Below are 20,982 nucleotides of genomic sequence, written 5' to 3'. Positions count from 1 at the left end.
CTTTTGGCTCTTTGAATACCAAAATTCTCTGCTTACTTGTTCAATCCAGTTAGATAAACTAGTACCTTATCAGCCTTCTTTCTGCTACTTATTGGGTGTTCTATGGAAAACCTGATTGAACCTTTTTAATAAAGCCCTGCAGCATTTTTAAAGATCTGGCAGCTGAAACCTCCCAGCCTCTGTCATTTATTGAGCACCTGCTATGTATGCGCCAGCCATTATTCTGGGGATGTAATTGTGAAAAAAACAGATATGGTACCTGCCTTCTCAGAATTAGTAAGGCATAACAATCTCTAACTGAGATGATAATAATAATGGCTAGCATTTATTGTGTGCTACTATGTGCCAGGTACTTTTCCACTTGCTACATATGTTGCCTCCTTTAATCCTTACAACAATCTGTGAGATGAAGATAGTATTAGTATTACCTCTATTTTTTAAAATAAAATATCTGTTTATTTCAATGAATAAAAATACATTTTGCTCAAGTGAGATGATGTGTGTTACGGCTCTTTTAAAGTAAAAAGCATTATGCAAATGTAAAGCATTGCACAACCTGAGAGGAAAGTTTGCTTGTGAGCCTCCTCTAGGCTTCACCCCACATGTGTCTGTTTTATTGGAGAAGGAGACTGTGAGGCAGAGGCAAAGGCCTGGGAAAAGATGGATTCCATGGCAGGTGCTCATTTTGATTGGACTCCTCTTGTGTAATCTCTTCCATGTTGAAATACTTTACAGTCTCATTTCTGCCAGTCCAATTATTATCCCTATTTTACAGATAAGGAAACTGAGGCAAGAAAGATTACTTTGCCTCAGGTCACACAGCTAGTACGTGGCAGAGATGGAAATCATATCTGCCAGTCTGGCTTCCAAAAGTCCACATTTACCCACTACACCATACTGTGCAATTGTAAAAGATAATTATGGTATAATTTAAATGGATAATTAAATAGGTAATTTCAATAAGTGTGAGCAGTGGTATGATGGAAATGCTCTCTGCTGTGGGAGCACAGAATGAATTCACCCAATTCGGTCTTGTTAGAGTCAGGGAAGACTTTTCTGAGAAAGTAAATCTTTATTGAAAGAGCCTCCTACCCCCCGCTTTGTAACTGTTGAAAAGAGTATTTTAAAATAGAATTAGACAGTGGAGTTCATACAAAGAAATAGCAACATAGGTTAGAAAAACCATGAGTTTGTTCTCAACTTGGGAAGGTTCTCTGGTGATTATAGCTTATTTATTGCTTGGGTGAAATCAGTTTTTAAAATGAGCTACTTAAAAAACTAACCAAAGGAAACACTTCTTGTATTTTCAAAGAGACAAACCAGTGGAGAGTACTATTTTATAAATAATACTAGTTGCTCTTGTTTTGTTTTTGATAGAACAAAAGATTGGATTATGTGCAGTTTAGTTTAAAAATGGTAGCAGCTTTGATTACTTTGGGTCTGTTGTCATGATGTAGTGGGGATTAATGTTTCTAAATTCTGTACCATGAAAAGAGCATAGAGAAAAGCACGAAATGCGTTTTATAGAGCATCTTTCATAATATCAAAGCTTTTATGAAGAGTCACTCATTCATAGATGGGACTATTTAAGATTTGCAAATTAAATTGTAATTTAGATTTTAAGTGTAGAATTGAACAGTTTTTGTAATCTATGTGTCAACTGATTTTTATCAGTTATTAGTCTTTTGAGTGCTTTCCGTTTTTATTATAAGGCACGAACAGTAATTTTTTAGGGTGTATTTGAAAATGTTTTTGTGGTTAGTAGCATTTTTGTAGTTAGTGGCTAAAAAGCTACTATGATAGATGATTCTGATAGTATTGCTCTATTCTTCATAATGTAGTCTTTCTCATCTCTCATGTATAAAATTGTTATTTTTATTAATGGTTATTTTCATGGTGAAACCATTTTATAGAATTCAAGATCTTAATTAGGAGCCCCAGAGGGTGAGATTTGACCACCCCCTTTTATTAGCATAGTAATGCTCTATCAGTTTAAAATATGTACTGTGATAGTTCTGTATTTAATGATCTCACTGGTTTACTTCCTTGATATTCCAAAATTGAAATAGCATTCATTTATTTGTACCATTGACTGATCTACTTGGGCTCCATCTTAACAATTGCTTGCTTGGTTTTTGTTCTTTTCTTGTCACTCCAGCCCTTCCCTCAGGCCAGTCAACTTCTGCTTGTTTTCTCCAGCCCTTTGATGTTCTGGCTGGTCACTGCATTATTCTGCTTCCTTCCCTACTGTTCTGTCAGCCCTGTACTGCATTATGTTTTGGCTTTCTTTCCTTTTGCCTTTTCTACTTAAGGACATCCATGCTCATTTCCTAACTCTATGTGGTACTTAAGGAGTCTGCTGTTGAAACCCCGGGTCAGCTAACCCATTTCTTTCATTAAGGCTCTATTTGACATCTATCCTCTACTTAAAACTGCATGAATGAATACATACCTACATTCATAAAAATATTTTGTTACTCTGATTGCTTTAGATTTTTGTTAACTGTGGGATTTCTCCCCCAATTTATACACAGGTGGAAACTTTTGGTATTTTAATGTGGTTCTCATGTGGAGGGGTACCTGCCTATCACCTTTCTAGACTTGAGTTTTTCCTCTCTATATCTGGAAGAGATCTTTATTTCCGGATTGTCTGGGTTCTTGCTACTAGAACTGTGGTTTGTGGGCCAGTAGCATCGGCATCACTTGTATGTTAGAAATGCAGAATCTCAGGCTCTACTCAAGACCTTATGCTTCTTAATCTGAGTTTTCACTAGATTCTAGTCAATTGATATGAACATTGAAGTTTGCAGAAGCACTGTTCTAGGTATCATCCGGCTTGTTGACACATTAACATGCTGACTAATAGATACCTGTGTCCTTTTCTAGAACTGATCTTGAAGGTGTGACCTGTAGTGATCTTATTTAAATGTTTGCAAATTATTTCGTAACTCTTCATCTTGGTTCACCAAAAGTTATATATTCTGAGTATATATCATTACTACTGTATGGAAGCAATGACAAGAATAGTCTCAACCAGTAGTTAGGCCCAGTCTTTTAAGTGAGGTTTTGGTACATATTAGATATAAAACTATGACAAACGTTTGTAAGTCTGGTTTCTTTGTTCCTTCCTCTAGCATCAGTTTCCATCTGTGGATGAAGAACTCTCCCTTTCTTGCCTCTTGGATTGTTACTTTTCAAGAAAATTGTATGCACTAAGTTGAATTTTTGAGGAGTAGGCAAAAATATTCAAATTTCTATTTAATTTTTATCTTACATGAGTGAAATTATGTCTTACTGAAATTTGATATGTTGGTTAATAGTATATGAATGCAATTTATGAATAAAGAGACAAATATTGAGGGTCCATGTTCAAATCTTGCTTGTACATAATGAAAAAAGTTTATAGACTCCTTCTCTATGGTACAGTATGACAATCCTAGATTTTATGAGTAGACTGGGAAATAACCTTGTAGTACATTCTGTACTATACCCTGCAATATGTGGGTACACATGGATAAGGGACAGTACTTATTATTATTTTTGTATGGTTGATAGCAAAATAATTGTTGTGTTCTCTGACCGCATATTAATGGGGGCTTAGAGATAGATATCCTCTATACTAAACTGTACTACACTGTAACCTATGAAGTTAATACACTATATGTGTGTAATCATTTGATGATGCCCTAAAACTTAGATTTATTTGTATACTTGTGCTTTAGGAAATAGTTTAAGAAAACTTCCTTTTTATTTTTGTAGTCATAAAGGAAAAAAGTTCTTTTTATTGTACTTCAAGAATGAAGAGAACTGAGAGCATACAAAATTAATCTTTTATTATCCTTTAACATTCAAGTCAAGTGTGAATAATGTGGCTGACCTACAAACACATTTCTGTTGGCCTGTTTCTAGAGTAATATAGTTTAAAGATGATAAACAATATTCCAGTGAGTGTTTTGTAGGTTTCAATGCCTTGTTTTGCCTGAATGCCTAAGAATGGCAGTGGGAGGGAGTGGCAGAGAGAAATACCCAGATGAATGTGAGATAGCGGTATATCACTTAGCACTTCAAGAGTAAACTCCAAGGAGTGACCTTAGCTGGGAGCCATTCTCTTTTGTTTAATAGCTTCTGCTGCATGTGGGTATGACAGACAAGACTATGCTTGTGGTTACCAGAGGACAGCCTTGTGGTCATAACCAAGTTGTAAATGTCACTGAGATTCTTCTTGAATGTCTATCACATGTGTATCAGTGATTCTAAAGTAGATAAAAATGAAACAAAGGCTCATTTGGGAGTTAGCACTCCCAGAAGATTAGTTTTAAAACAGAGCAGCAGAAGGAGTTGTGACATGCATCCATAAGCAATTGTAGTGATTTGACAGTTATTTAGCCCTCAGTTCCTAGCCCCTTGGTTGAACTGACAGCATGCCTGCAAAGATAGTGAGGCCTGTTTCAGCCCCATTAATGTCTTCTTGAATGTTAGCCTGCAGTCTGGGTAATGATAAATGTTCAGTGATTGATGATTTTATAGGCCCAGGGGATTCTGGGTGGTTTCTGGTTTCTGTGAGCCAGAGCAGTTTTCTTTCTTGTTTTGGGCCTCTTGTAAGTTTTTCTGATCTTTACTAAGTTTTAAGTTGGCAGAAGGGTGTAGGTATCACCTATAGTTTTAATTAACTAGGGTTCAAAGCTTTGTTTAGAAACAATATGATTTTGGAGATGATGCTGTACTTGGTATGTGTAAGAGTGTAAGAACCAGAACAGTTTTTAATCTATAGAGCGTTTGTAACATTTATTTTATTTGTAAACTTTGGTGTCTTTATTCCTCCTTAGCTTTTAAAAAACTTGTTTTAGGAGAAATTTAATAAGAGCTATTGTGAAATAATAACGTTAGCTTTACTGTTTTCATGATGTTCACAATTTCATTTTTCAGACTCTAAGAATTTAAATCAGCTATTTTTGCTGTTTTCCTTTTTACATGGCTCTGTTTCCATAGGACTGTATCTTGTTATACTAGTATTAAAAGAAATGTAAACAGATCTTTTTTGCTAAATATTTCTTTGCCATTTAGGAAAGGATTTACTTCTAATGTATTGATTGTGGATTATTTTTAGTATTTTAAGTAAAACCGGTAGTTGCCTAACCCTTTAGTGGTAGGATATGGAGGCAGAAAAAGGAGGATATAGATAAACATTTTCCTAATGCATTACAACTCAGAAATATATTTTATTAGTTCATCCTTTTTTAAAAAATGATCTACAGAACTTTCCTTTTGGATGTAAAGAGATCATAGGGCTAATTTTCTTTAAGATCGATAAAGAAACTTTTTTGACTTTCAAACCTTAAAAGGAATAAAAGGAACACTCTGTTTAGTTTTTCAAGTAGTGAACAAGGAACTTGGTTAGGAATGACCATTGGTAAGTCTGTATATTAATTAGATGAGTGTCATTAAGCTCAATTAGCAGGACTGCCAAATAATCTCTTTAATACTCTGGTCTTTTTTTTCCCCTAGGGTTTTGCAGACAGCCCTCATTACAGTGATCACTTGAATGACAGTCGATTAGGGGCCCATGAAGGCTTGTCCCCAACACCTTTCATGAACTCAAATCTGATGGGTAAGTTGGCAATTCTCTCCAAGTAGTCTTCACAAAGCCTCTTTGGTCAGAGACATTTTTTATCTCCTTCTCTAGGAAGGACATCTAAGTATCTAGAAGAAAGTTCCTGAATTTCTAGGGACATTTGGGCTTTCCTTATTCAGCTCAATTTGAGGAGCTGAATTCAGAACATTCAGAAAGGTGGGCTCTTCTCTTAGAGCTTTATTGTCATTGATATCAAAAAAGGAAGTAGTAATGTTTTAACTGTCAGTTTTGGCAGTGTCTTTGTGATATCAAGCATTATGTTTTCTGCTTTCCAAACAGAAACACTTCAGAAACATTTGTAATTTACTATTTGTCTTAACAGTTGTATGTATGTGGTAATTAAAAATATGACAGCAGTGATTTTAGGCAGATTTTACTCATGTTGGACGGTATTTGTTTTGGCATTAGTTAATTAAAACTTAGTAGTACGCTTAGATGTTGCAGCATTTGTTTTAATTACTTGAATTCCTATTGGGGATTTTTAAAGTTTTGTTCTGCAATAGTAAAGTTGTACTTTGAAGGGTAGTACTTACCACCTAAACCTGATTATTTTATTTTGACAAAATCTTTAAGATTAGCCATTCTCTATATCTCCCCCTAATCCCTGCACAACACCTCTCCTTCCCCTCTCTCTTTCTCATATGAACTGATGATCATTTCAATATGAAATGATTAAGCCCAAGTTTTTTCTTTCCTTGAGTTTGAATGCTGTTCTTTTTTTTTTTTAAGTGATGATTTTACCTTTTTTGCAGAACCGATTCAAAAGAATCTCTGTTTTATGACATTACTTTTCCTTCTTGCTCATGCTGAGGCTGAGCACAGAAGCGTTATTTAATTTGTCTTACTGGTTGTAGGTGGAGTCATGTAAATATGACGGTTTGTGTGATTGACATTGATTTCATTACTTATTCTGTTTCTTAAGGACGTGACCTATATTGTGATCTTAGAATTGTCCTTTGAAGACACAGTCATGCTAATCTAAGTGGATTACCCAAATCCAAAATCCTGGTGGTCTGCAATTTCTTTATAAATAATCTTGCTTTGCACACTTTGTTTACTTCCCTTATCCTCTATAAAGTGTTGAGGAGACAGAGTCTGATATTCTAGTGTGGATTTTGCCTTAGGTAATTACCAGTTTAAAGCCAAAATCATGGAGTTTGACACAAGAGTAAAAAATCTAATCAGCAATAAAACTTGTGTTTAAAATGACAATTTGTTTCAACATAAATGCAAATGAAAATGCTGGTTTTATATATATTATCATTCCAGGTAAAAATCAGAATGAATTTTAATAAATTTAGAACAAAATAATTACTCGTGCATTTGGCTAGGAAAAACTTTCTAATTTAACTTTTTAATTTTTCATTGATTTTTACCATCAAAGTAAAACAGATATGACGTTCCAAATAATTTCCTTTTGTAGTATAACTTTTCCCCAAGTAGCATTTAATTTATAGTAAATGTGGTAGAGCAAGCTGTAGTCAATGTTTTTGTAATTTCAGATTGAACTAAGCTTCCTTAATTGAGGCTATAACTCTGAATTGTGAAATATCAGAAATTGCCCTTTTTTATATTTATGTTCTTACCTTTATTCTTAGCTCACAGGGATGACTCTTAAGCCCAGTAGAATGCATCGTTAGCACAGCTTTACACCAAAGTGACTGTTAAAATTGTAGGGGTAAGTGTGGGAGTTAAATGAAATCTAAGAAGTATGAGTGTCAGTTGCTTGCTCTAAGCAGCCCTTGACTAAAAATATTTCTGTAATTCAGTTTGAGGTAACATTTTCTTAGTTGGAGCACTTGAGAGCATATGTGCTTGTTGGTTTCTTCAGTGTACAGATAATTATTAGAATACTTTTAATAGTCATCCATACCCTGTGTATAAACTTAGCATTTGAAATTAAAAAACCTCAGATTTATAAACAGATTGATCCTTTCACAGTACAAAGAAAAAACTCTGCATTCATCTGAACTACATTGTACAGGTGCAGCTATATATTTTCATTTTAAGTTTTAGCTACCTAATCTTAAAAATGTTAATTTACCTGTAAGGAAAGGGAAAATAACCCTGAAAAGATAGGCAGATGTGTTCAAAAGGATTTCTCTGGTCATGGCAATAGCTTATTTGTTACACTTCCTTCCCTTTATTTTTAGTGAAAGTAATCAAATGAGGTATCTAACAACAGTTTGGTCTAAGCAATGTACATGACAATAGCTTGCTTTTGGAAATGCATGTCTCTTATATTGTAAAGCAGTTTCATACAGCAGCAGGCAATCCCACTTCATGTTAGTTGAAGTAATTGAACTGTTAGATACCCAAATCTGTGGGTTTATAGCATTCAGGAGAGTTGTAGTGGATAGATTCACTTTTCTAGCCATTGGTAATTTAAGGGAGTTTCAGGCTAAAAACCTATGTTGTTAAAGTGCAGCTGAGATGTGCATGGTGGTATTAGAAGCATTTGGAATTGTTGATACCTAATCACCATAACCGGTAACACTTCAGAGTAGTGCTGTGAATGATGTATACTCAGAAACTGTTAAAGCTAATAGGAAAGCAGTAACATATTTCATCCTTGCTGTCAATGTAAAAACACCATTAAGGGGGAAGGGGATCGTATGTCTAGGGAATGTTGTTATTTTGCGTATTATGTTCGGCCATAAGCACATTTGCCTGGAGAAATAGTGGATTATAAAGTGCCACTATCTTTCATGATGGAGCTCTCAAACACTTTAATGATTTTGCACATTGCAAAAATGAGAAATGTTATCTAACAAGGGTTGATAACGATTCAATAATGATCAATTTGCCACAGAAACATGCATTTCACTATTCATTTAGATATTTTGAAGTGTTTTACACAGAAAGTTAAGTTATTATCTTGGATCATTTAGTGTTTCTTTTTAATGAATTCCAGAATTATCCAGTTGACTTATCAGTATGGAAAAAGGGCTTTTCTTATGTTTCAAGTGAAATAAGTACATCCTTTTGGCACATCACTAAGTAATTAGCATAAAACAGTTCTGTACTCTATTGTAGTAAATCTGCAAAGCTTTGACAACAGCAATGAATTGAAGTAGTATCACGAAATAGTCTTATCTATTTCTAGCCTCTTCCAGCTTTGGTCCATTTTTCCACCCCGGTCCCCTTGTTAATTTCAGTAATATTTGCTTTCCTTTACCTGTTGTTGATTAGATGTATTTTTGGTGATGGTAGGATCAGTTTATTAATTGGACATGAAAAGAATTATTTCGTAGAATTGCCTTCCTTTGATTTCCAAGTGATTGTGAAATGAACTATTCTTATCTTTCTACCCCTCCATGTTTATCAAAGCTTTACTTGTTTTAGGCTGTGTGTGCATGTGTTGTCAACGGGAAATGTAAGGCAAGATATTACCTTCAATTTTCCTCTTTTCTAAGACCTTCACTGTGTTCCTTTCTGAGACCTGTTTTGCCTCCAGAGATGTTTTGTTAATATTTTTTCTTTCAGAGAGTGAAAGCAACATGTGGTGGTATAGGAAAAAATGCAGAGCAGAGAGTTAGGTGATCTGGAATTTAATCTAGATCCTGAAAGTAACCTTCACCTTTTTGATAGGATACTGCTGGGTAATCTTGAAGGTCTTCTGCAGCTCTAGAATTTTGTAATTCTATAATGTCATGTACCTAATATCTTTTACTCAATCCTGAAAAGGGCTACCACTAGAATTATAATTGCTATTTGGCAAATGATAAAACTAAGGCATGGGAAAATTAATTGTTTTTTCCTGAAATCACAGAACCAATAATTGGCAAAACTGAATGCAGAACCTATGTCTCCTGACTTCTAGTCATGTATTCTTTCCATTGGGCACACTAGGCATGTAAAGTACTTGTTTTCTCTGTGTGATGCTCCTAGGTTTTTACTAACTCAGCCTTTTCCTGAATTATAATTATGGAGACACTGGTCTTGAGAGATAACCATGAAAAAAAGTTTCCATAGTGACATAACTTTGGAAAGCATTGTATATCATGCGCCCATATACATATACATGGGCACATGATATGCAATGTGAAATTTTGAGTTTCTTGCATGAGATTCAGATTGTACTTTGGGATTTTAAAGACTCTGGAAAAAAAGGAAGGAAAAAGAAAAGCTTATTTATCTTTGTTCAGCCCATCACATCCCAGATTCAGATGACACACAGCAGCCTTTTTGTAAAAAGCATCGTTAGCCTCCAGGGAACTATTTTTCCATGGAGCATGTACTGGGAAATGCTTGTAGGTTGTTTTAAGGGAAAAATAAAAGCTAATACATGAAATTTCTCTGAAATGTGAAATAGCACAATGTTAATAATATTGCTGTATATATTTTTATAACTCATTTCAGGCATATTAGCTAATTTAACAGGTTGGGTCCAGTTGTTCGAGTACATTATTATTAAACCTCTGTTTATAAGTATTTGACTTATGAACAAACCAGCTGTCCTTCCATTGATGTTGAAGTCTATTGCTCAGCCCTCCCCTTCTTCTGTACCTCAGAGTTTAAAGGGCCCCTCTAGTAGCAGCTACTATGTTTTATTTTCATTTCATTGTGGATTACATAGGTTTCTATGGACTTGTCTGGGAATTTAAACCCAAATAGACTTTTTTTCTATATATTCAGTGTTTTAAGTGACCAAATTTCAAAGAAGACTCTTTTGTATACTTGATCCTGCCTGCACTATAATTTATGATTAATCCAGAAGTCTCCTAGAGTTAGAAAACATGTAGAATCACCATTCTCAGAATATCAAAGCACACTAGAACTCTGCCCTCAGAAGGTCTCTGACTTTGATGTACATGAAGTTCCTTTACTAGATGAGATAATGAAAAGTACTGTAATTGTGTTTAGAGGAAACAGTATGGCTTATTGTCTGGTTTAACAGTATTTCATAAGAATGAGCCCTTCATATTTTCTCTGATGTTTTATTAATTTCAAATCTCAAGAAAGGATATGAGTTATATATTCCTTGATCTGCATTCTCTGATCTTTGTCTCTTACAAACACAAAATGTTGACACTGGAAGAAACTTGAATGAAAGAGACCTAGTTGCCATTTAAGAAGCCACAGCCAAGAAAAATGAAATGAGTAGTTAGTTAGGAAACATAGACCCAACCCTCTTGATTCTAATTTAGCTCACAGCCCTTCTGCTACACTGCTTTTTTTCTTTTTTACCTCTCACATTCAACCATTTTCCATTTGCTCCTTTTTTACATTATAGCTCTTATATCTTGTCTTCCTCCTGCTACTGCTTAGACCCTCATTAACCAGTCTGAATATGTTCCTCCTTCTCCTTCATGTACCCGTTCATCCCTTTATTCTGCCCTTAACTGTGTGAAAATACTGTATGGCAGAATATATAAGTGAACGAGATTTGGTCTTTCTTTACACACACTACTATTTTCGTATGGTGGGGGAGGTAATTTCAATAAGTATTATAGATGGTAGAATGAGTGATACAAATTGTTGTAGAAATTTAGAAGAGATTAACTTAAGGCACAGCCAGAAGTGATCAGGAAAAATTTTATTGTGGAGTAGTATTTAATCCAGTGTATTAGTCAGGACTCTCTCTCTGACAAGTGACAGTAATTAACTTAAGCTATGTTCAATAAAAAGTGGTTTATTGACTCATATCCCAGACAGCTAGGAGTAGATTGATTTTAGGCATGGTGGATCCAGGGATTTAATGTTATCCCGTCTCCCTCTTTCTCCTTAAAAGTGTTTGTTGAGAGAATGAGATAAAATTGGAGAGACAAATTGGGGCAAGAGGAGATTTGAGAAGTGGTGCAGTGTTCTTGTCTCTTTCTCTCTACTTCTGGATCCTTCACTCCAACCTTTTTTAATTGTTCTAAATTGTCCTTTCTGGCTACCATATTACAGGATACCTTATTCCTTAGTGGTTTGGATTGTTTTCTTTCAATGCAAATATGCATCTTATTTATAATACTCTTTCTGGCAACATCATCACTTTCCATGCCCCTACCCTGCCTCCACAACCTGAGAAGCAGCCTCCCTTGATGGTTAAAATGACTTCTGATAGCCATTCTTTGTGAAGCCATGCCTGTGAGCCAGAGATGAGCTAATGGCTTCTTTTCTACCCAGTCTGGGAGAGACCAAACGAGTCCTAGTGCCTCACTTTGAAAGAGATTCCCGAGTTTCAAGAGCACTCCTGTATAGACTCAGGTCACTTTTATTTAAGATTAATTAGTCCTGGCGTGAATTACTTAAAAGAGTTACTTGGAATTACTTTTAAAAGTTGTCAAGATTTCAGAAGATAGAGGGAAAAAAATGTTTGGGGCTTTATTTTGAAAATTAGAACTAAAATTAGAAAGTAATATTAATTAAACAAACAATAATTTATGTCATCCACCAGGTCTTAAGTGAACAAAGAATGAATTAATTGTTGAGTTTTTGGGTATATTTTTTTCTTCATAAAATTGTATGGTAATATAGAAATATCTTTTACTTCACATTTGAACCTTGTTGATTTTCTCTTTAGTTATTAACTGACTAACTCAGGTCCTGCTCTGTCAATAGTTTTTGTGTTTGATTACATGGTTCTTTTACATGATTTTAAAGGACTTCATAAAATTTTGAGTCTTTAAATGATATTCAACTTTCATTGGATTTCTTTTGTATTTGTTTTGTATGTTGGCATATTTAGCAAGAGATTCACCAACACCACCATTGACTCTGGCCTGAGATAGCCACGCTATCTGTGAGGGATGTTTCATTGGGATTTTTTTTTAAGTTATCTAGTCATTTGTCATGATGTCACACATTGGCTTAACTCTGCAACCTTGCAAACTGGTAACTCTGTGGACTCATATAAGGAGGACCACCTATATGTATATTTTTTAATATATTTTTTTAATCATTTACCCAGTCCATTTGCTCATCATCACTTGTGTGTATGTGCTTTGTGATCAACAGTAATCTTTAATGATCTTCACAGTTTTATAATGGATCAGTGGATGAGTGGTTCTTCCTTGAATCTTCCCATTGTTTGTGTCTAACTCTAGCCAAGTGAACGTGAACTCTCAGGGTATTCTGAGTTCTGCCTGTAGTGGGGTGGGTGACGGGCTGTGGCTGCTTGGTTACTGAAGTACAAAAGAATGATTTTTTTTAAAGGAACTTTTGTAGACTTTACAGTTTTCCTAGATATGTATAATCTCAGAAGCACACCATGGCACACAGTTGAGAATTTGGGCGCTATTTTGATTAGGAAAAGTCCTAGAGCAACATTATCAGATAATGCCTTCTATGTGGTATTATTTCAGATTCACTGCTTATGGTTATAATGATGCATTTATCATTTACTATATGTTTTTGATTGTTTTATTAAAAATAAATGCTTAAATACTAAATTCTCATAGAATGTTCCAGCTTGAATGATCTGAGAGTTCATCTATGTGGTTCTCAGTTGGGGGCATTGAGAAGTATACGATTGTCATAAAAACTGAAAGTAGGGGGAGGTGTAACTGGTACTCCTCATACCCTGGAAACTCTGGAACCTCTTTCAGAATGAAGAGTTCCCCAGTACTAGCTTGGTTAGTTGTCACAATCTTTATGCAAATTTTTATTAGCCACCAAATAAAAGTGAACTTTTTAAAAATCTGAAAGCATATCTTGAATTTTTTTGTTTAAATTGTAGAAATGTTATTGTTGGGAGGTATTCATGGCATTTTGATCCTGCAGTTGTACAGGTTTTGTACTATGTTGCTATTATTTAATAAGCTTCACATTTTAGGTGAAGCTTCTCAAACGACTGTTGCTTATTTTGAGTGTCAATCCACCATTTTTGTAATCTCCTTCATGTCTCAGATCTCTTTTTTTCTTACAAAATCAGCTTTTGCTTTTCATAACTCACATTTTCTGTGACTTCCAGGTTGGTTTTGTTTTGTTTTGCTGTTGTTATTGGGGAGTTTGTTTTTATGAACAGTAGAACTTACCATTCTACCTGTATTTTAGGGCTTAAATATGAGTTTTTAGACATATATATGCATATGTATGTATATTATGTATTTACATATATATGAGTTTTTACATAATTTCTTCCTCTTGAAAAATGTTTTTGGCTATTTCCATATGCGTGGTGTGGTGAAGTATGTAGCAGTCATTCTTATATTCGTACTTGTTTTTCACTTTGAGAATACCTCTAGAGGATTGTCAGACTCCTCAGATTGTGTGAAATTTCTAGGAAGTCACAATTAAATGGGAGTAGAGTACCAGGCCACTTCATAGCAAATTAAACCAATTAGTTTATTTATAGTTAAAAATTTTATTAATTTCTATTACATACTTTTCTACACTGGTCCCTGAGATGAGGGGTCAGCAAACATTTTTGCAAAAAGCCGGATAGTAAATAGTTTAGGGTTTACAGCCCAGGAGGCAAAATCAGTGATGTTATATAGGTACTTATATAAGCATTTAAAAATGTAAAAACCTATTCTTAGCTCATGGGCTGTAAAAATAACAGTTGGTGGCCTGGATTTGCTCTGTAGGCTGTTGTTTGCCGATCTTGTTCTAGATAATTTAACAAGAGTACTTTAAACAAGTAGCAACCCTATCAATTTGTTGAAGAGGTAATAAATCATATATGTGAAATTCTGTGGAATATACCAGTATTATTTTGTGTTTCTGTTTTGTTTTGTTTTGTTTTTAATATCCAGACATGCTGAGTGGTGGTGGTGGTAAATTATTTGTAAACTTTCCAGGGCTTCATTGCCTTTATATAGAATGGTAAGTTGCCTATTTGATGAGTTGTTTTCCTGTTGTTTTTGTCTTCAAATATGATATGGATAGTTGGCTTTCTAGACAAATCTCAAATTTCCTTCATCTGAGATCCTGTTATTCCCTTAGTTTTCTATAATCTGAAATTTAAAAAAAAAAAACTCTCAAAATAGCAATATAAAAGTGTAGCTGTAGTGATTTGAAGTACCACATTAGGAGGGGGAAAGGTGAAAATTAGGTGACTCAGTGGCAATGTGGCAGTGCGGCAACTCTGTAGAGAGCAGTCTTCAGAGAATAGCTGTGGAGAAGAGTCTATAGAGAGAATCTGTGATGAGAGGTTAGCTTGAGAGTGGCACGATCATCAGAAAAGTGTACTGTTGCTTTAGGGAGAGTCTTACTCCCAACTTGGGAATCTCCCCAAAGAGTGTATGCAATAAAAATATAACATTTTCTAGGCTTGTATCTGAACAGTTTTTGTAAGATAAATGTAAATTGTGGATTTTTGTTGCAGTTCATAGAATGTATATTTTAAAAATTTCCGGTATAGTGCTTAATGGTTGGTGTTTGAGAAATGTTCTGATTTGATATGCTATTCATCTTCAATTTAAGCCTCTCTTCTATCTGAAAGATTGAAGAGAAAATGTGGTGCTATATTTGTTATGATAATTTTTATAAATTTTTGCTCAGGTTTACATAAAATGACATATGCTCACACCAAAAAATTCTCATCTGCTTTTTATTTTCCTTTCATACAAGCTAATGGATTTCAAAGAAATTAGCTTATGTTGTCATTTAGTGACGACATTGAGTGCGGAGCATTTTTACTCTTAATATGCATGCATGCATACGCATTTTTATCTTTAGACAAGATAGGAGCACATTAAGTATAGGCATTGTTTTATTTAATTTTACAGTAAGGTGTCAATTGGGTGCCTTTTAAAAATTATCTTTAGGTCTTTTACATAGTTACTGGAAAACATATCTTCAGGTACTGGCATAGTAGCAGGTGGCTGCTTGAAATTTACTTTCTCCCTAGAGGTATTGGAAGGATATATGTATTTATACATTCATAATTTTTATGTTGTTGTATGTATCCTCTATATCTGTTTATATCTCTCTTTTAATCTCTCCCTGATTCTTTTGGTCAACTTGCTGCATCGAACAGTTTTAGGATGTTGCAGCTCATCTGAACTTCCCAACTGTTTTCTTTATCCAGTGTGCTTTTAACTTTCCAATTTACCATGATACACCTGGTGGAAGGAAAACAGTGCCTCACACACACTTATGCAGATGAATTTATATACCCATTAAAAAGATGCGTCATATCTCTACTTAGCTCTGCCAGTAAAGAATTTAACCTAAGGAAGTGATTGAAAATTTACATTGGGAATGTAAAATGGTACAACCATTCTACAAAACATTTTGGCAGTTTGTTATAAAACTAAACATGTGATTACCATACAACTCAGCAATTACACTCTTGAATATTTATCCCATAGAAATGAAAACTTATGTTCCCATAAAAACTTGAATATGAATATTCATGGCACCTTCATTTGTAATGGCCAAAAACTGGGAACAGTCCAAATATCCTTCACTGGATAAATGGTTAAACAAACGGTGGTACACTCATACTGTGAAATACTATTCAGCAATAAAAAGGAGTGAACTGTTAATCATTGCAGCAGTTTAGAGTGATCTTGAGTGAATTAGGCTGAGTGAAAAAAAAGCACTCTCAAAAGATTATATACTGTATGATTCCATCTGTTTACTACTCTAGAAATGGCAAAATTATACAACAGATTGTTAGTAACCAGGGATTAAGGAGACACGTGTAGTTATAAAAGAGTAACACAAAGGGATCCTTGTGCTTATAGTACTGTTCTGTATGATGATTGTGGTGGTGGATACAAGAACCTACACGTGTGATAAAATTGTATAGAACTAAACACACACATGCATGCACACACAAATGAAAAACACTGGGGAAATCTGAATAAGATCAGTGGATTGTATCAATGTCAGTATTCTGGTTGTGATACTGCAAGATGGGGGAAATTATGTAGAGGTTACCCAGGATCTCTCCATTATTTCTTACAACTGCATGTATATCTACAGTTATCTCAAAAGAAGAGTTTAATTTAAAAGTACATATACAAATAGATAACTGAATATATAAATAAATTAATTGAAGGAAGTTAAAAATTGCAGGAGAGTAGGTTATGGAATGCAGGAGGGAAGAGGATGTGCAGAGATTATTTTTCTAGAAACGTTTCTAATGGAAATCTAGACCAAAATAGTCACCCTGGGGCCTATTAAATTCCTGAAAGTCCATGTATTTCAAGGCAAGAATGTCTCTTGAAATTTTATTTTTAGGAAAATGTACAACTCTAATAGGTGATATTAGCAAGTGAGAAGAAGAATCTTTTTGTCAACATTTGTCCTTCACTTTGTGTGCGCAGCAGTATCATATCTTTGGGCAATAGGGAGTGGGAAACATCAATGACCAGAAGCCTTATGTGTGTTCTTGAGAACGTCTAGGAAGTGAGATAATCTGTGTTTCAGAATTGAGTATTTACATGGAAAAATATTAGCAAGAGCGCAGCATATAAACAGTGGGTGCCTGGGGTAAGGGAAAGATGGTCAGCATGTAAGAGAAAAATATTAGCAGGTCTCAGAGTTCATTTTTTAGTGATAAACTTCACTTAGGGCTGATCCTTGTCACCTTTCTTCCCCTCTACAGGCAACGTAGAAAGGTTCAACAACAAATTTTGCCTGGGCCTATACTCACTTTTATTTGAGTGAGAAATGAGGTTTGAGGATTAGGTTGACTACCATTTATAATCTCAATTAGATGTGAAAAATTCCCTCCTCTCCCCTAAAATGCTAATCCTACTTAGGAAATTCTTCTGCAGTTTTCAGTTTTTTTCAGTTTTTCACTAGTCACGAGAATCTAGCTCTATAGGAAAGTTTGAGAATCTAGGTGAGGCTATTCTAGTGATCCCTGGGGTTAGGTATTTTAGGCAAACAACTCTTTATAGGGAGTTATGGCTTGGAGTCTCTTGAGGTAACTGGAGGGAGAACAGGAGAGGGTTCTTAGAAATAGAGCTGAGAAAAACAAGGAGGCTAATTCATAACTTCCCCTTAGATTTTTAAAGATTCACGTAATTTGTCAAATTTTCTCTAAGCTTTTAGAAAGTTCTGGCTTTTAAATATGGGTACAAAGAGCCAATAATAAATAAAAATATACTTGTCTCTGTTGTCAAAAATTTTGTCATTTGTGAAAAATAAACGCTTTAATTGTGGATCTTTAAAAATCATAATATACCATAGTGCATTATAAATTTAAAATTTTTAGAAATATTTTTTAAATGGTTAGTATTATGAATGTGGATGAGTCTTTGGGGGCAAATTTTTTGTATATGGGAAAGCTGAAGTAAAAACAAACAAACCCTTACTTAAAAAGAAGTTTAAAATGAAGTGGCTAAATCTCAAATTTCCCTTTTTGCTTCAATGTGTCAGTTAATCTGGCTGTGGGGTATATTTATCTCCTGTGAAGCCCACTGATGCATGCAAAGCTGAGCAGAGCACAGTTTTCCCCAGTGGGTCTTCTTTCTCTGGGCAGTTGTAGCTGTGCTTCCGTGTGTGGGGTCAGCTAGGGAAAGCTAGAAGGGCTAAGATGTCAGCTATCGTAAGGGTACTAAGATCCTATCTTAGGAGGAAAATGGGACATCTGATCTTTTAAAAAATGTATTTCTTATTTCTTATGAGGCGGTTAGCTGGAAGCATCACAATAATTATTAATATTGTAAATAGGACAATCTGTTAAATTCTGTGGTATTTAAATAATAATTCTATAATTCTTTGTAGTTAGCTTATGCTTTCCTGTAAGAGTATTATAATTTGTTTGTCTTAACATTAAATATTTTAACTTATTGTTATATTTAGTTAGCTTATTCTTGTATTTAGTGTTTTAGGTTTTTGAAATGAATATTGAATACTATTGTATACCACAAATGAATAGAAATTGTCAAAGGCAGGTTTCTTCTTAAAAACTGTTAAAGTTACAAGATTTATTTATTGTCATTAAATATTCTCATTTAATTCATTTACACATTACCAGAAATCACAGTGGTACTTAAGTCAACCGTAAAGTGTTCCTACTCGATGCAAATACACATGTAAGGTATCTAGAACGCAATCATTTGTGAAGGAGCAAAATTAAAGAGGTTAGAATGGCCATCGAGCTGTATATAATGGATGAAATAATATTTTAATTCAAGATCCAATTGGTCCTGATAGTTCTAATGAGAAAATATGTAGATCATTTAGTGTCATAAGAAACCAGACTATGGAAATTTGGAAAAAGTAAAAATGATTCCTAAATTACCCAGCAAGTTGTAAAGATGTAGCTTTCTCAGCATGTGTACTCATGCTAGCATAACAATGTATAATATATCTGATTAGTGTCATAATGGATTGCCTTGAAAGATAATTGTTCTAAGGGTCAATAAAGAATGCAGTAGGAAAGATTTAATTAACATGATCAATTTAGGTTCAAAAAAACCCAGGATTTTGTGTTTATCTGATTATTAAGATTTTATTTTAAAGAATTCTATTTTAAAGCATTATAAGTGTCGGTAGGGAAAAGGACCATACTTTTGCCTATGAAAGCACTGGCAGGATAGAGTAGTATTGTCACAAATAATGTGAAATTATAAAATACTGAATCTTCTTGGCATGTGTTAATAGTCTCTGATCTAATGTGTATGATGTTTTCATTTTTAATACAGAATCTAAACAAATGCTTATGCACTTGAGAAACTGGAGTCATCTTTTCACAGAGTCCATTTTCTCTATGACTAGGCTCTTAGGAATTTGGTTGAAGGTTGGTTGGTTTGTTTTTAATTGGTGAGAGTGAGACTTTTGTATACAGGAAAGAAAAGAATGCGAGGCTAGTAATGTAGGCTGCTGCCTTCTGTCCAGTTCCACAAAACCCTTTAATGTAAGAGGCTCAGTCTGTCTTTATAAGGTTGTTCAGGCTGTACCTAGACAGGATGGATACATTGGCTGTTGAAAGCTTAAAATGGACTTGGTTCATCTTGTACAAATGAGAAAACTGAAATGTTAAAATTGAGATACTTGGAAGCCTTACCTTCAGAATATTCCCAACATTTATTGAGTTATTAGGGGAAAGGGAAAGAAATTGATGTGATAATAGGAGATTCAGGTTGCAGTGTGTAGGTTACCTGGCTAAAATCATGAGCAGAAATGTAGAGTTCCAGTGAATGAGGAACATGTTTGTATTCTCTCTTTTGTTTTTTTTTTGTAGGTTGGCCCTGAGCTAACATCTTGTTGCCAATCTTTTTTTTTTTTCTTCTTCTTCTCCCCAAAGCCCCCCAGTACATAGTTGTATATTCTAGTTGTAGGTCCTTCTAGTTCTGCTATGTGGGACGTTGCCTCAGCATGGCCTGATGAGAAGTGTCAGGTCTGCACCAGGATCCAAATTGGGGAAACCCTGGGCTGCCAAAGCAGAGCAGCACAAATTTAACCACTCTGCCACAGGGCCGGCCCCCTACATTTGTATTCTGTCCCGGATGGAGTGTGCCCGATGTTATTCTCATGAATAGGGTCTTGAGATGAAGGCGCATTTGAATGTTCTTTCTTTTCTACCTTGCTCTGATCCCATTCTAGCTTTTTCGTTTGTTTTAAAAATGGAGCTTACCTGTGGCAGAACTGGTTAGGGCTGAATTGACTTACTTCTTGTTGGTTTCTTGGTGGAATTTCTTGTTATTTCACCTTGGAGATGGGCATGGAGCAGCTGAATCCCAGTGAGTTTCAGGCCAAACTCTATGAAAACATAGTACCTGTAGCTTTTCTTAGGGATTTGTTGCAGGCATAAAAAAGAAATTTTGGATTCACTTGAGATCGTGGCAATTGCTTACCCTCCCTAAAGCCTGAGAGAGGTAATTTAGACCTCTCTGTTTTGGTGTGTGCTTGTTGACACAGAACTGATCAGTAGACCTTGATAAGATTTCATAGTTTCACTGTGTGAGGTAGAGGAATTGATAGGTTTGGTTTATGTTTCTTAGAAAATAATAAACACTTTGTAAGTGGGGAGAGGGCCAAAAGAGAAGAGTTACTAAAAAGTGGCATATGAACAAGGGGCCAACCCCTCTCTCCTCTGCTTCTTTTAGATACCGGAAAGAAAGAACTAATAACCTTCCGGATGATCACAGGAATATACCTGGAGTATAGTTTATATTTTCTATAATGTAATTTAGAAGGTAGGGAGATCCTCTACTGTTCCGCACATCTTGGGAAGGTAGAAATGAGGAGTTGTACTGGAAATTTTTCAGTCCAGAAACGTGATCCTTCTGACAGCTGACGGCTCTAGCTCCCTAGATTTGAGTAGGAAACCCTGGGGCTGGGAATGTCCCCCACGCTAGACTAGCCCTGTGACCTGACCTCATTAGAATTTTCAGGTGATCTGACTTTCCAGTGATCTGACAATAGTGCAAAGAAACTGAGCTTCAGGTAGCTTTTTTAGGGATAGGCCCTAGGTTAATAACCCTGTGCCTGAAGGTGGATGACTACTTTAG

General features: G+C 35.0%; 1 protein-coding gene across 12 annotated transcripts in view; it reads left to right on the top strand.

The window, feature by feature from the left end:
- TCF12 (transcription factor 12) overlaps positions 1–20,982 on the top strand; it is a 348,762-nt gene that overhangs the window by 171,089 nt on the left and 156,691 nt on the right. For all 12 annotated transcript variants that reach the window (XM_044764823.2, XM_044764824.2, XM_070500951.1 and 9 more), the window contains one exon: positions 5,506–5,608. In XM_044764823.2, the coding sequence (XP_044620758.1) occupies positions 5,506–5,608 (103 nt within the window). The remainder of the gene's footprint in view (positions 1–5,505; positions 5,609–20,982) is intronic.

The sequence above is a fragment of the Equus asinus genome, chromosome 2, assembly GCF_041296235.1.
Source record: "Equus asinus isolate D_3611 breed Donkey chromosome 2, EquAss-T2T_v2, whole genome shotgun sequence".
NCBI lineage: Eukaryota > Metazoa > Chordata > Mammalia > Perissodactyla > Equidae > Equus > Equus asinus.
This window is presented reverse-complemented; position numbering and strand designations above follow the sequence as displayed.